Source organism: Ascaphus truei, chromosome 3, assembly GCF_040206685.1.
Source record: "Ascaphus truei isolate aAscTru1 chromosome 3, aAscTru1.hap1, whole genome shotgun sequence".
Taxonomy (NCBI): domain Eukaryota; kingdom Metazoa; phylum Chordata; class Amphibia; order Anura; family Ascaphidae; genus Ascaphus; species Ascaphus truei.
In genome coordinates this window covers 65077248-65093727 of record NC_134485.1, presented here as the reverse complement: position 1 = coordinate 65093727, position 16480 = coordinate 65077248, and the positions used below count along the sequence as shown (strand labels likewise).

General features: G+C 45.2%; 1 protein-coding gene across 6 annotated transcripts in view; it reads left to right on the top strand.

Moving 5' to 3' along the window:
• The window catches only part of ABR (ABR activator of RhoGEF and GTPase), a 229914-nt gene that overhangs the window by 205076 nt on the left and 8358 nt on the right, over positions 1–16480 (top strand). For all 6 annotated transcript variants that reach the window (XM_075594180.1, XM_075594183.1, XM_075594181.1 and 3 more), the window contains 6 exons: positions 4320–4379; positions 5050–5159; positions 5352–5491; positions 6080–6214; positions 6916–7021; positions 14048–14195. In XM_075594180.1, the coding sequence (XP_075450295.1) occupies positions 4320–4379; positions 5050–5159; positions 5352–5491; positions 6080–6214; positions 6916–7021; positions 14048–14195 (699 nt within the window). The remainder of the gene's footprint in view (positions 1–4319; positions 4380–5049; positions 5160–5351; positions 5492–6079; positions 6215–6915; positions 7022–14047; positions 14196–16480) is intronic.

The window sequence follows — 16480 nt, the reverse complement described above, 5'->3', positions numbered from 1 at the left end:
GATCCATCAAAATTGATGTTTAAGGGCATTAAAATTGTTCCTAGGGAAAGGAGAGAAGGTGATAGAATTAAGAGCCTCTCCTACCAAGAAACCTTCTGGATATACAAACTTGGATCCCTGACTCCCAAAGGGCTAAATGAAGACATAGACATCTGGTCTTTATATTGATCTTTATTGTTCTATGCTGATGTGTGCCCTCTGACTCCTTTTCCATTCATGTTACAATATGCTGTATCTCATTTATGTATCTCTGATTGTGGCTTTTTCTCTTTCAGAATTTGATCACAAATGTATTATGTATTTTGTATTATTATGTATTTTAAATATGTTGCTGTTTCTTTTATTCATTTATACCAATGTCTGTGGATGGCTGGTTGGCAATCTCTTGCAATCTCACTGATTGGCGCGGTAATTTGAAACCTGAGCCATTAACTGTGGGATGCTGGGTATATATCTACGTATATATAAACGTGCACTTCCCCAGCTGTCTGCATTCCCTGAAGAAGTAACTTTCAGTTACGAAACGCGTTGGAAGATATTGCTCCCCAATCTTATCCAGACCCTAGTGCTGTGTCAAGCCAAGCACTCGGTTTCCCTCCCAGTCCCCCTCACTATCACCCGCTGCTCTACGTGTCTGACGCTGCCCTGGACTTTCCTCCATACTTCAAAGGGGAGGAGAATCCAATTATGTCATCGGCAGGCACACCACGGAGCAGAGCGACGCACTGGTAGTGCTCCAAGTTGGCGTGTGGGACTCACGGAGGTTTCTGTACTCCGCAACGGGACTATTCACCGGATTTACTACCTGGCAACACTTGGACGAGCGAAGTGTGTCATAAGGCTTCCCGGAGGTTTCTCTACTGGCCGAGTACGGATGTGTTCCTACTGCCTGAACTGCCTCCATTGAAGAGCTGTACAATGCTCCGGTTGATTCACCGTGTGGTAACCCCACTAACCAATTGCTTGTTTTATTAATTGATGTACGCAGAACCTTTAACTGTTTAGTAAATTAATATGTTTTTACTTTACTTCACTATGTGCGTTGTGCGCCTTGTTTTTGTATCGTTTCTCTAGTAGCAGGGGTGTCGAGCCACCCTTTCATGAAGGCTGCAGACGCATCATAGTGACCTCCATTACAAGGTTTAATCGCTCCATATTGTGTCATTGTCAGCACTTGTTTGATGTGGGACTATGTTCTAGTTGCGCACTGATCACCTTTCTTTCCACTCTCCATTGTCCAGCCTGTAAACAAAAAATTGTTTGCGTCACTATACAGTTTCCCAAAGTAGGTAATTCATCATGCACCACGCTTTATTGGAGCTGCTGGGCCGAAGCTTACTTTTCTGTCTCCTATGCACTTAATAAACATGGCAACCCTGGTAGCCTGGCAAAGTAATACATTTGTCTCAATAGAGCTCCCAGTGTTGTTGTGATGTATCTAGTGTAGAGATGCAGGTCTAGATTTTTAGTTCTTGCAGGAAATAGGGTTGTCCATTGTAACAAAGAGTTGACATCTGGCCTTAAACATGGAATTCCCACTTCAGAGGTTTGTACATTAACCGCAGTTATTTTAGATCTGCATAGTTCTATAGAAATACATGCACTCAACTGCACTAAAGCCCTCATTGTTGTGCCTTTTCTTCATTTGAGCTATTGAAAGCAAAATGCTCCTGTTGGCCCCATGAACACTTTTCCTCAGCCGTGTCACTTCTTCCTTCCTTGCTTGCTTGGCACATTTGGTCCCTGATGTCATCTTCAACATCTGTTGAAGAAAAGAGTAGAAAAGGAGGGAGCAGCAATGCACCAATGAAGATCTAAGGATATGTTAAAAAAATAAAAAAAATAAAGCCTTTGGTCTTAGCTTTCTCAGGCTTGTCAGGAACAGAATGTTCCCATAAAAGGTTAATCTTAAATAATGCTGCTGCTTAAATAGCCAGAGATCCCGAAGACGGGTCATGTGCTGATATCACTGACAAGCAACTATCAAAGAAAACATACTCCCAGAAAGCTATACATTTCTTTGATTTGATTGACCATTTTGTGCTGCTTTTTCTTGAAGCAGGTTCTATGTGTGGTATATAAAGGGGAACGTCCCGTAGTTTCGTAGCATGACAATTATATTGGCATCTATTTTTACCATAACAGAGCTTCCTAAAAGGCTTATGTTGGTGACAGCAAACTGGGATTGCTTTAAAATGCAGAATTTAGTTACTTCCTCCTTTTTGGTGATATGAAACATAGATGTTTTCTTCTCTGAGTTTTACGTATAGTCACTTTTTACCACTACTGTAGGTCAGTGTCTTATTTGAGCGTACTTAGGGTTCTGTCTCAATACCTTTGTCCAAGTCGCTTCAGCCTTGTTCCTACCATGGCCTACACACATTCTTTTTTTTATTTCCATCCATTGCCACCGTGTGCAATAGGTCGCATCTGAGCTTTCCATTTAAGCCATATTGGAATCTGCCTTGATTCATTCTTGTTCAGTTTAGATACCACAAACCTTTGGAACCAAAGCATGGAAAACAGCTCTCTGCACATCTGGAAATAGAAAGCATACAGTGCAATCCTGTCATTTACTGCTGCCATAAGTTGTACTGTTATCCCACTAAAAATCCATTTTCCTAGACTCTGCACAATGCGTGTGCTTGCTACAAGAAATCTTCTTCCTGGTGGCAAATGTTTACAAATACGTCCCTGTGTTAGTGCCTTGAAAAGCCATCCCCCTTCTGTAAAGACAATCTTATTGAGCTCCATGTTTTGTATTCATTCTCGGGTTTCTTTGTGAAATTAACAGTTGCATGATACATGCCGTATTGCAAAGTGTAATCGAGTGGTAAAACGAAGCACAATATTAAGGAAGACACTTAAAATAAAAATGTATTCAATTTGAAACTGTCCTAGCTCCACATGTTCCTGTGCTACCCAGATTTGAATCTTCGAATACAGTGTGAAAGGCACTATAAGTGTATAAGTGCTATACAGGCATACCCCGCATTAAAGTACGCAATGGGACCGGGGCATGTATGTAAAGCGAAAATGTACTTAAAGTGAAGCACTACCTTTCCCCACTTATCGATGCATGTACTGTACTGCAATCGTCATATACGTGCATAACTGATGTAAATAACGCATATGTCATAGGCTCTATAGTCTCCCCGCTTGCGCTCAGCTTCGGTACAGGTAGGGAGTCAGTAATGCTGATCAGGACGTGCTGACAGGCGCATGCGCGAGCCGCCATTTGCCTATTGGGCGATATGTACTTACTCGTGAGTGTCCTTAAAACGGGGTATGCCTGTAGTTACTCTGATAGCAGTTTCACAAAGGATAGGATGTTGTAGAAATACTTCCCAAGGTGAGCGATGGGAATGTGGAAGGACAAATTAATCTAGCAAACATTGTCTCTATGCTTTGCCATCAGGTCAAGAGTATGAGTCCATAACCAGCATAGATAAATGGGGAGGATATAGGGTTGTGATTTTTTCATGTGTGATCACCAGTGTATGTTTAAAACAGTAACACACACTGAAAGTTTCCTTGCACCCCCTGACTTGTAAGATGATAGATAACCATATATTGAAGGCTTCATTCTCTGTGCAGTTGATGTTGTTTTTTTTCCCGTTTTTTTTATATACCACGGGCAAAATAATCTGAAACAGGAAATTGCTGAATGCCTTTCCCAGGGGTTATAAATAGATGAGAAAATGTTTGGTAGACATTTTTGGGATGGAAAACTTGAACAAAAATATACCCCATGTTTATCACCAAAGGCCAATAGGATAGAGAGATTTACGATTACAGTCCTTGGGAAAGACTGTATGACAGGTGTAAGGAACATATTTCATAAACCTAGTCCAGCAACATCTTTAACTACAGCCATTCATTTTACTATAGATGACAAAATTGTGGGTTGTAGGTGAACGTGTTGACTTTGCCACCTTCTCTTTGTTATCTTAGACAATTGACATTCGTTAGTCCAGGTGCAGCCTAATAATAATATATGTATATTGCCAGCACCTGCCAGAGAAAAAGCACAGCTCGACATTTGCCTTGGAACACCGTGATTAGAACATGTAGGAAACACAATGTTGCAAACTCATGGCAATCTTCTAGGGAATGGGTTTTTCTGTTCTTGGCCAACCGGCTGCATTCTGCAAGTATATGTATGGCATTTCAGGTCACAGCTGTGAGTGTGTGCATGTGTAATCCAGGTTGGGGCCTCACGGAGGTTAGCTACCTGGACATTGGGGGCACTAGTAATTGGATTTTGTTTAATGTGAACATGAAATCTAAAAATGTATCACGCCCATATCTCTTTGCAGCTGGAGCCCCAGGCGGTTCAAAGCAAGAATTGGCACATGGATGTGATTGAAATGAATGGGGTGAGTTATGCTTTACATGTACAGTACAGGTGAATGGTATATTACCCGCCAGTCCAAAAACAAATGTTGCATTAGTCTCCCAGCCAGTTTTGCTGAGCAGTACCACAAAGCTTACCTGTCCCCTTCTTCCATGTAACAAGTCCTATCATCCCAGGTCCTGTGCACATAGGGAAGTCTGTGTCACACACCTTGTTTTAAGTTTCCTTGAAAATGTTTAAAAAATGCATATATTGGTAAAATACCATATGCAAAAAGCTATTGAAGTGCAGAAAGACTATCCGTATAAATTAAATAGATGGGTAAAATAGGGACTTGATTTTCTCATGCCTTGTTAATCTTTATTAGTCTCCGTCTTGGCATAATATCTGTACGAGGAAAGGAAGAATATAGCTGATTCGCAGTGTTCTACAGATGATAAATGCTGTAGTACGGTGTCAATTTGGTGGTGTTTTTTGCACCTGCATTATCATGGGGAGCTAATAATAAAAATAAAAAAAGTACTGCTCTTGGGAGTTGTGTGACACAGAATTATTTGGTGAACACTTAACCCCTTGGGTGTCATGTTTTCCAGGCCCATGGGTAAAGGAGTCATCGTGCTGATTTGGGTTCTGGTTCTCTCCCCTTTTAACACCCGTTCTTTGACATGCATTTCTCTCTCCTCCACATGCAGATTAAAGTGGAGTTTTCCATGAAGTTCAGTAGCCGGGACATGAGTTTGAAAAGGACCCCTTCCAAAAAACAGACCGGTGTATTCGGAGTTAAAATCAGTGTGGTGACAAAGTGAGTGAAGCTTCCCTGGGCTCCTCTCTAGTCGCATTTGCAGAGCGCCCATTAAATACAATGTGTCAATCTACTGTGACTTGCACCAATTAGTGCAAGAAGCAATGTCACGGTTACCCGCTGTAGCTCACCCAAACCTCACAAGTCGTGCTTATTAGTGATCGTCTAATGAGCTGCACCTGTCTCCACCAGGCGGGAGCGCTCCAAGGTGCCATATATCGTGCGTCAGTGTGTGGAGGAGGTGGAGAAGCGCGGGATTGAGGAGGTCGGAATCTACAGAATATCCGGAGTGGCCACTGACATTCAGACCTTGAAAGCTGCATTTGATGCAAGTGAGTGGCAGTCGGTAATAGGGGGTCATCTCGAGACATTATTTTAGTGAATGTGAATTGTTTTTTATTTGTAGTAACTAAAATACTGTTTTCTCTCCCCTTCACCTTTTTCACTTTTTAGTTGTCTTTGACAAAAAAATAATTGACATTGGATTGTTTTCTTTTTATAATTTTTTTCTCTCCAAATATCTCTTTTTTTTTTTCCCCTTATTGTTTGTGGACATGTAAGAAAATACAGCTCAACCCCGTTATCACGCGAACCGTTACAACGTGAATTAAGCGGGGCTTCCAACTTTCGTATTTATGAATACTTTACAACACGATTATTGGTATCTTACATACTTTATTGCACTATGCATACAATTGTACATTATTTCTAACGCGATCCGCTTATAACGCGACGGGATTCTTTGTACCCCAAGCACAGCGTTATAAGGGGGTTGAGCTGTAGTTGCATTTTCCCTGCCAAATTAAAGAGTGAGCTTGCTGGTTCTTGATTAAATCAACAAAGTGTTTAAAATGTTAGCCTGAGTCTGGCGCAGGAAATGGTCACTGACCCCCTTTTTGCTGTCCCTCGATTGTCACTAGATAACACAGAGACTCTGGTGATGCTGAGTGACATGGACATCAACGCAATAGCCGGAACGTTGAAGCTTTACTTCCGTGAGCTGCCGGAGCCTCTCCTTACAGACAGGCTGTACCTTGCTTTCATGGAAGGGATAGGTATGTTTTTGATTGCTTCAGCATAAATTCCGCATAAAACGTAGATTTTAAGGTCTTTCTCCCTTTTTAAAAAAATGTTTTTTATCTGACTTGCCTTTCTGCAATCTATTGTGTCAGCTGTGTGGTCATCTTGTAGTTGTTTTTAACCCCTTTAGTGCCAGATGATCAGGCTGTCACTTGTTCTGTGGTGTCTTGCGGACTCCTCTGTTACTTTTTTTTCATCTATTATTTATTTGTATCAAATGGATGTTCCACTGGAATACTTTGGATCTGAAAACATAAGAAGTTACTATGATTTCTGCTTCCAGACAGTCCCTCTGGCACATCTCGATCACGTTGCCGTTCTTGAGCGATCAGACAATGGCAGTGCCGCTGAATTAGGAAAAGGAGTCCGTCTGTTTCCCCGCATTTCAGATTGCAGAGCGTAGAACACAAACTCCCCTGGAAAACCTGCTGAAAGGGCCATGACTAGCCACTTCGCCATTGGGGCCCCTGAAGTGTTGAACCCCATGGCATTGTGGCTGCATCTTATGGCACTCAAAGGCTTAGATAGATGCTCCTTTCTTTCCGGAGACCATACCGTGTCTGTTTTGAAAGTGCAGGTGACATACGGCTGTGCACAGAGACTTCAGTTGCTGATGTTGCCTTTATTTGGATTGTGTGCCGCCATGATTTATGCTCCTGTGTTTCTTTGGTTACAGCCCTCTCTGATCCAGCTGCCAGGGAGAATTGTATGATGCACCTTCTACGCTCTCTGCCTGACCCTAACCTCATGACCTTCCTCTTCCTGCTGCAGCACTTGAAAAGGTAAACAGAGAGGGGCTAGAGAGTAATAGCAGGGCTTCATTCCTAACCGTATACTTCTCAAGCGTATTACGCTTTGGGGCTTATTCAATAAAGTGCACTTTGTGTTGATTCGGTACTACCATACGGAAACTCCCATTGACTTGCATGGGATATTCTGTGTTGTAGTGCCGAATCGGAGCTATTGCACTCACTCGATTGAATAAGCATCTTTGACTTAAGATGGACTGTTCTGACTTCTCACTTCTCAGGTCACTATGCTGATGAGATCATGTCGGTCACAACATAACTCGGTTAACAAAGTGATGAGCGCACAGAAAGCTAAATATACCACGAATATGCAGCTAATTCACAAATTGTAAAGTACAAGGGACTTGCTCTGTTACAGAGACCCCAGTGTGCTGTACACTTGCCAGGTGTTCCTAATAAAACAGCAATTATGTTGCATATTGGCGGGGGGGGTGGGGGTGTTGTTTCAAATAATTTTTATGTTTTTCCAAATTTGTAACACAATAATTAAACAAAAGTAATAGTATAAATAATATTGATACTACTACTACTAATAATAGTAATAATAATATCAAACAATACCATCAATTGTCAATATAAAGTAATGCGGTCTAATACAATACCAAATCATATTTTACAATATAGTGCTCAGCACTTAACAAAAATAGACATATTGAAGAAAGAAGGGGAGGGGGGGAAAATACTATCCTAACTCGGAAGTATATATTTATTCGGTAGTTCATACCGTACTGCCTTTAGCATCTAGTACTATTAAAATAGTATTGATAGTATAATAAGATACAGTGAAATAAAATGGAATGGAATAAGGGAAGGGCTGTTGATTAGAGTTTAACTCGTACTTAGATGCTCCTTATTCCTCCACCAATAACCCACTAATATTCATTATATGTCCTTTAGTCGTTACACGTTAATCATTACTCCTTAATCGTTAATCATTAATCCAGGGTTCCCATGTTTTATAGAATCTCTCAGTAGAATGTTTGAGGAATGCCGATAATCTTTCAATTAACATTATCTCATCAATCCTTCTTTCTACTGATAGCCTGGAGGGAGGGGGAGTGGACTTTTCCAAGCAGCAGCCACCAAGCATCTGGTGGCAGTCATAATATGAGCGATTAGACGTCTCGTTGAGTGATTCATATCCTCTGCATATTGGGTTTTTAAAGACTGTTAATTTGGTAAAGTGACAGAAATGTTTGGTCCATGTAAAAAAAAAAGTGACAAAACCCCTCCACCATAGAGCAACGGTAAGGAAGACTTATGAGCATGTTCACATATCTCATACAGGTCAACATATCTCATACAGGCCCACAAACCTGCCTTGCCCCGTAATCACACAACATACCTTCCACTGCAGCAAAGGATTCTGGGTAATGACATGCAAATGGCCACTCACCACACAGTATGCTGTGCGATTATGTGGTAAGGCAGGTTGGTGGACCTGTCTCAGATGTGTACATGCTCTAAAGTGTTCTTTATCATTGCGGTCTATGCAGTGACTGAGTTACATTATGCTCTCATCAATCCAGATACATTTGGTTATCAATACAGTATTTAGTTCAGTTTACTGTGCTTTTGTTGGGGGTGGAACCGTATTTAGCAATGCTGCCATGGACCCTCTAAGGTACATGAAAGAACTTGTCAAAACGAAGCTTCCACACGGCTTGCTGTTGGTGGTCCATTGCAAAGGTGATGGTTCAACACATCCTGTTCAAATCCTAAACAGTTTCAATGAATGCGAGCAAAGTACATATGTAGTATACATGGAAGTAAGGACACAAATGGTGGAAACGCATGAGAAAGTCTAGCAGAACTGATTTACTGTAGGTCTTTAGATGCTACACAACTTTTGAAGGCCACGACTTTCCCTATGCGTCCCTCAATATTGTTCCTACAGTTGCAGTAGAATTGTATGATGGACCATCATTGAATTAAAAGTGATCCTCTGTGTATACTGAAAACAAGCCCAGAAGCAGTTGCCTCTAGATGAGGAGTTGAAGCTCACCTGCTCGGCTGCCTCTAGATGAGGTGTTTAAGCTCACCTGCTCGGCTGCCTCTAGATGAGGTGTTTAAGCTCACCTGCTCGGCTGCCTCTAGATGAGGAGTTGAAGCTCACCTGCTCGGCTGCCTCTAGATGAGGTGTTTAAGCTCACCTGCGCGGCTGCCTCTAGATGAGGAGTTGAAGCTCACCTGCTCTTCTTTACGTGCTTGTATCTATGAATACATGTGTAATTCTACTGCAGTGGTATTGTGGCCAGTGGTATATTTGTTATTTGTACCTCCTTAGTTATCAGATGTTTACTGCAGCGGAGAGTAGAGTAACCGCCTGAATCACTTTTCTGTGGGGGGGTGTGTAATTGAAAAGGGTTTATGGGATTCATGCCCAGTGACTGACTATCAGGAGTACAGTGTCAAAGTTGATACATGTAACATGTTCAGTAATGTATTACTGACTTAAAGCTGCAGTTCAAGCTGTGGTTTTTTTTTTTTTAATTATTCTTTTTTTCATTCAATATGTGCATCAATACAGTCTGCACACTGACAAGTGATTAGCCAAGTTGCTGATCAACCTGTTCTCGTAATCGATCAGAGAAGATTCGGCTGGGGGTTCACTAAATGCATCTTGGGTCCTCTTCTGCTGCACTGACAGACAAAGTTCTGTGAGGAAGCTCATGTGACCAGGCAGGCACTAGATTCAATTGGTTCACTGCCAGAGAGGAAGGGCTCACAAAGGTGATGCTGTTTCAGAACGGAAGGGGATGTGACTTTGTAAATGGTTGCTATAGGAACAAAAATGCTTGTTACATTAGAATACATTAAAAATGTCTTCAATTGTAAGTATGTTCTCATAGTACAGAACTGATTTATGAAAGGAAACACACACACACACACACGTAGGATATTGCTTGAACTGCAGCTTTAATAGAATACAGTTAAACATGTTCCAACAGTGCAACTAAGGCCGAGGGCATGGTCAGCGCTAACCAGTGAGCCCCTGCAGCCGCAATGAGAGCGACTTTAGCAGGGGCTCGCGCACGCTTCCGCAGGCGTGCGGAGGAGACAGTCAGATTTAAATTTGCGAGGGGAGAGGAGGGCCGGTCACGTGAGCGGTTCACCCTATGAGGGAGAACCAGCTCTGTGACATCACTGGCCCGCCCCCCCCGGACGGCGCGCGGACTAAGGCCAGGGAAAGCACCCGCTTTCCCTTAGCTTCTGCGCGCCTCCGCACGGCTGAAGTCCCCATTTATCCTGCCAATGTTTAGGAGGAATAACCTGCATAATCATTCTTCCACACAAGCTAATAGTTGAAGAATGAGAAGAAGAAAAGTTAAGCAAAGGTTGGCCTGGCAATCACAGATACTCATTTTGCATTCATCCCATAATGTACCTGCAGTCTTGTAGGTTTATTGAGGCGCATGCAAGGTGTGTGATAGCTGGTAACAGTTGATAACGTCGCAGCCTAGAATTATCTCAAACTAAACAAGAATACATTATTTTACCTAAAGTAGGTGCCAGTTAAGCTCATTTATCTTGTACCTGAATTACCCGACCCAAAATATATATATATTTCAGTATTTGACGCATAAAGATTACACTTCCCAGCATTAAAAGGCCTCTATGTTGCCTAATATATTCAGTCTGGGTGCACAAATAAAATTTACTTGATGCTGTTTGATCTTTTTTTATCTCTCAACTCCATGTTGAGCATCTACACATAGCAGCCACCAAAGTAACAGAACGAAACAGCTGTATTTACATTGCTGTGCAACGAGAAAACTGATCTGAGAGACACAGATACGGAGAACAAACATTTTATGATCTCTGGACAAACAGCTTAAATACCTTGTAGGTGGGACTTTAGCTGGACACAGACTGTGGCATTCTGGCTGTCACCGGAGTCCAGGTGTAATCACCTTCTTAATTGTCTTCTGTAGACTAGCTCTGGACTTGTATAGAAACACAGAATTTGGTGGCAGATAAGAACTACTTGTGCCACTTAGCTTGCCTATTTAGTAAAACCTCAACCTGTATTTGTTCTTTGGCTTTCTTTTATAGTTAGGATAACCTTATGTCTATTCAAGCTTTTATTTGTGAATTCCTGTATTAGCCTTAACCACCGCTGTTTGGAAGCTATTCTACAAATAAACGACCCTTTCTGTGAAGAAGCACTTCCTCACATTTCCCCTGAGCCTTCCAGCATCAGAGCAGGACTTCTTGTTCCCGCACTGCTCTTTCTCTCAAATCTGCTTCCCTCCTGTACTTTGTTGAAACTCTTTCCATATTGGAATGTTTTAATCATGGTCATCTTTGAATAATCTGGATGAGAGCAGGTGGGGAGGAGGCCTGATAATGCCACTGAATTTCGTTTTGACAGTCGCGGGAAACAAAATTGCCCGTGGGTTACTAATCTTTCTGTAACTGGGAAGGGGGTTGAGAAGTTACAGTTTCTCTGCATTTGAAGGAATAAAAACCAGGGAGAACCTGGCCAAGGGTTTAGAGGAAAATGCATCAAGTTTTCCATCCTGCAAGCCGGGTATATGCCAGGTCCCACATCCCACATCTGCTCCCTTGGAGGGTGACCAGATCTGAAGGAAATCAGGGCGAGGGGAGGGGAAAGGGGGGCGCAGCTGTTTTTCACATACCAGCATTGTAGCTCGTGTGTGGCTGGCTTTTAAAGGGGAAAGCTAAACCAAGAGCCCTAGCACATGCGGGACTTTCAACATCAGATTAAAAGATCTGGCGGCTACATCGGTGACCACGGGACATCAGTACAAGTGTAAACCTTTCACTTTTATGCTACAGAATTAACAGGCTTATAAATAAGCAGAATAGTTACACGGCAAGCCCGTTCAGGAGAGCCGACACACTCTGTATGTACAGTATGTATGTATATCTTTATTTATATAGCGCCAAAAGTGTACTCAGCGTTTCACAAAGACAATACAGTAGAGGGAACTATAATAATACAATAAGCGCTGCAAAGTCAGACAATAGGAAAGGAAATCCCTGCCCTGACGAGCTTACAATCTAAGTGGTGTGTTGGGAGACTTCGGGGACAGCAGGTGAGGGAATAAGTGCAGTAGATGGCAGTGCTTGGCCACAATGGTTGGTAAAAATGACTGTGTGGGACAGTAGCCATGAGTCCAGGCTATTGGGATGCTTCTTTTGCGGTGTGATTTTTAAGGTTGGTCGGTATTAAATTAGGTGGGTTGATACCATTAGCAGGGAAAGAGGTGGCATAGAGGTGTGGGCGAGAGCAGGTGTGCACAGTATACTGCTGGGTACAGGATTATTAAGTACACAAAAAGAAGCGCACGAAGGAACCAGAATCAATTACTCAAAGGTTTTATATATTAAAATCTATTAAAAATTCAGCACTTACATTGTAAAATAGAGCTGCATCAGAAACGGCATATCCCCACACCACTCCATTCACTAGATGATAAATAGTTATATCCCAGTAGTTGGTAGTAGCTAGCCCCTCCATACTGATCCCGATTGGGGGCTGACTGATGTTAAATGTCCTAAAAGGCTGCACTGGCCTGCTGAGTAGCTCAAGCAGCAAAACCGGCTACCGGGAGATGGGGGATTGAAGCCGCGTCCTGCGTATGACGTCACGTCATGACAACAAGGCGTTTCGCGTAAACATACGCTTTGTCAGTGGGTGTATCCATACCCTCTAGGGAATGGCCCTTTTATATACGAGCCACTACCTCGCAATTTTATCCCAGAGTTCCCTGTTAGTGACATATTAACATCTCCACAGTGATTGACAACCTTGACCACAATAAAATACCATCACAAACCACACAAATACATATACCACACAAATACAACCATAGCATTAAAACAACATATACATTTTCCACATAAATTCTCCCCTGCCTATTAAAATCCATCTGATTCTGTCACCTTATATTGATTAAAACCATAAGAGAAGTATTCCAGATGAAATAAGTTTAAGGAATTGATCACCTACCATTGGGTCATATTGAATTAAAATGTTATAAATACATTATATTCTTATACCTATAGATATTCCCTTCTCTAATATTTAGACACACGTGAGCTACATCAATAGATTCAGGCGGTCATGACGGATGCAACGCGACTAATCACGACCATCTTAATCCTAAATTTGAGTGACATATGGATATTTGTCCTTGGCACCTCTTACCCATGCAGTGTGTGGTCTCAGTACATGCCACTCTGTGCCACGGACACACACATATAACTGTTAGTATGTACAGTAGATGTTACATGGTATTCTCATTTTTAATAAAGTCCTTCAATGAAAGCAATACCCTGTGTGTCACCTCTCTCTGGGATGCACCAGTAATTATTCACAAACGTTTAGATTTCTTTGAGGCTGACAGCATCATCTCTGGTTAGTGTTGTTGACCTTTTACACAACACATATGTCACCTTGAGTGGGCCATCCGTGACAGGCACTGCACAGACCAATGAAAAGTCTTGATCTGTAATAAAACCAATATATTGTAGTCTGAAACCCAAACTGTACCTTCATTAACCCCTGAAGCACCAGATGGATTAAAATACATAATATCTCATAATATTATCATGACAGTTCCAAAGGTACTTAACTGCGTAATTACCACCGTTCTCTCAGGTCGTTTAAATGGCCGTCTAATAGGAAGCCGCAACAGATGATGTTGCTGCTTGCGAGACCCGCAAGATTTGGTGACCACATTGATCTTATGAAAGGAGAGCACACTGGTATCTACACTAAGTATCTTTGGAACTGGGGGAGTCCCCGGAGCTGAAAATAATGTGGTTCCAATGCTCAGGCTGCTTTAAGTAAAATATTATCTGTGGTCCGCACTGAAAAGGCTTGTTTAGTGAAGTACAACAAAAAAGTAAATTTATTATCTAGTATTACAGATTGCATTTTTAAACACTAACCTCCCTCCCTATGTCCTGTTCCTGTCTCTTGTGTGCTTGCCATTAACATCCACCTCTCGTTAAACACTTCTTCAGGGTTGCAGAAAAAGAGCCCATCAACAAGATGTCACTCCACAATTTGGCAACAGTCTTTGGACCAACATTACTGAGGCCATCCGAGGTGGAGATCAAAGGTCATATCAACCTGGCCTCCGACATCTGGTCACATGACGTCATGGCACAGGTAATTATTGTGTCCTCACTTTAGGGCTCTGTTTCAAAAAGCCATTTTTTCCATCAAATGTATTTCTCTATGCCTCTGCTATGCCAGTACAAACGAATGGGGATTACATCCCGCCCAGTTTGAGGGTAGGACAACTTTAAACGAATTGGGTCTCATAAGCCCCTTCAAGGCAGACTGCTCTCCTCCTCACAGCAGTTATATTTGTCCCAGGGTCTCCTCTTACAGGTTTTGATGTTTTTCTGGTACATCTTGGTACAGGGAGCCCTCAGGCTTCCCTTTTCCCGGGCAAAGGAGAAGATTTGCCCGGTCTCCAAATGCCATGATATGGTCTTTTGGCCTGTGGGAAGTAAGCAGGTGTGGGTTTTCCCGTGGTCCTAGCCATTGTGCTGAAAGTATGCCCCCTGCATTGTAGTATTCAGTGGCAACTACTGTATGCCCTCCTGCTTACTTGGAGAGACCCTCACTGCAGTCGGAAGATTTTGCCGCAGTCTGGAGTGTAGGTACCACGGGTATGAAACCTGGCCACACTGGTGCTGCCTATTACTCCAAAAGGCAGGATGTGCCTTCTATGATCTCTCAGATCCTCTGTGGAGAGTACAGTAGTCATGCTACTAAATGTAAGCTGGACTTGTATATTCCTATATGACTAGTGTGTGCTTCAGAAGCAGGTAAGGATTTTGTTACTTTTTTTAGACCATGGGTGTGACTGGCTTCTGTTGCATGAGACTCTCATTATTGCCAATTATCTCTGTTGCCAATTGGCCACCTCCCTGCAAGTGTGCTGTGCATGATTCTGTTTCCTACTCAGAGCCGGGGCGCTCTGCGGCCTGCCCCCCGAGCCGGGGCACTCTGCAGCCTGCTCTCTGAGCCAGGGCACTCTGTGGTCTGCCCTCGGAGCCGGGGCGCTCTGCGGCCTGCCCTCGGAGCCGGGGCACTCTGCGGTCTGCCCCGGAGCCGGGCGCTCTGCGGTCTGCCCTCGGAGCCGGGGCGCTCTGCGGTCTGCCCTCGGAGCCGGGGCACTCTGCGGCCTGCCCTCAGAGCCGGGGCACTCTGCGGTCTGCCCTCGGAGCCGGGGCGCTCTACGGTCTGCCCTCGGAACCGGGGCGCTCTGCAGTCTGCCCTCGGAGCCGGGGCGCTCTGCGGTCTGCCCTCGGAGCCGGGGCACTCTGCGGTCTGCCCCGGAGCCGGGCGCTCTGCGGTCTGCCCTCGGAGCCGGGGCGCTCTGCGGTCTGCCCTCGGAGCCGGGGCACTCTGCGGCCTGCCCCTGGAGCCGGGGCGCTCTGCGGTCTGCCCCGGAGCCAGGTGCTCTGCGGTCTGCCCTCGGAGCCGGGGCGCTCTGCGGTCTGCCCTCGGAGCCGGGGCGCTCTGCGGCCTGCCCTCAGAGCCGGGGCACTCTGCGGTCTGCCCTCGGAGCCGGGGCGCTCTGCGGCCTGCCCTCGGAGCCGGGGCGCTCTGCGGTCTGCCCTCGGAGCTGGGGCGCTCTGCGGTCTGCCCTCGGAGCCGGGGCGCTCTGCGGCCTGCCCTCGGAGCCCGGGGCGCTCTGCAGTCTGCCCTCGGAGCCGCTGGCGCTCTGCGGCCTGCCCTCGGAGCCGGGGCGCTCTGCGGCCTGCCCTCGGAGCCGGGGCGCTCTGCGGTCTGCCCTCGGAGCCGGGGCGCTCTGCGGTCTGCCCTCGGAGCCCGGGGCGCTCTGCGGCCTGCCCTCGGAGCCGGGGCGCTCTGCGGCCTGCCTTCGGAGCCGGGGCGCTCTGCGGTCTGCCCTCGGAGCCGGAGCGCTCTGCGGCCTGCCCTCGGAGCCGGGGCGCTCTGCGGCCTGCCCTCGGAGCCGGGGCGCTCTGCGGCCTGCCCTCGGAGCCGGGGCGCTCTGCGGCCTGCCCTCGGAGCCGGGGCGCTCTGCGGCCTGCCCTCGGAGCCGGGGCGCTCTGCGGTCTGCCCTCGGAGCCCGGGGCGCTCTGCGGCCTGCCCTCGGAGCCGGGCGCTCTGCGGCCTGCCCTCGGAGCCGGGGCACTCTGCGGTCTGCCCTCGGAGCCCGGGGCGCTCTGCGGCCTGCCCTCGGAGCCGGGCGCTCTGTGGTCTGCCCTCGGAGCCGGGGCGCTCTGCGGTCTGCCCTCGGAGCCCGGGGCGCTCTGCGGTCTGTGGAAATAATTCCACTTCACCAAAACCCCCATAATCTCATACGAAGCCTTCAATGTAGAGTTCAGGTGCAATGCTTGTTGATGGTAAAAGCAAAGTATTCCTAATCTTATCACTTCACCTTAACTGCTCGGAAAACTCCCTTCTGGAGTAGC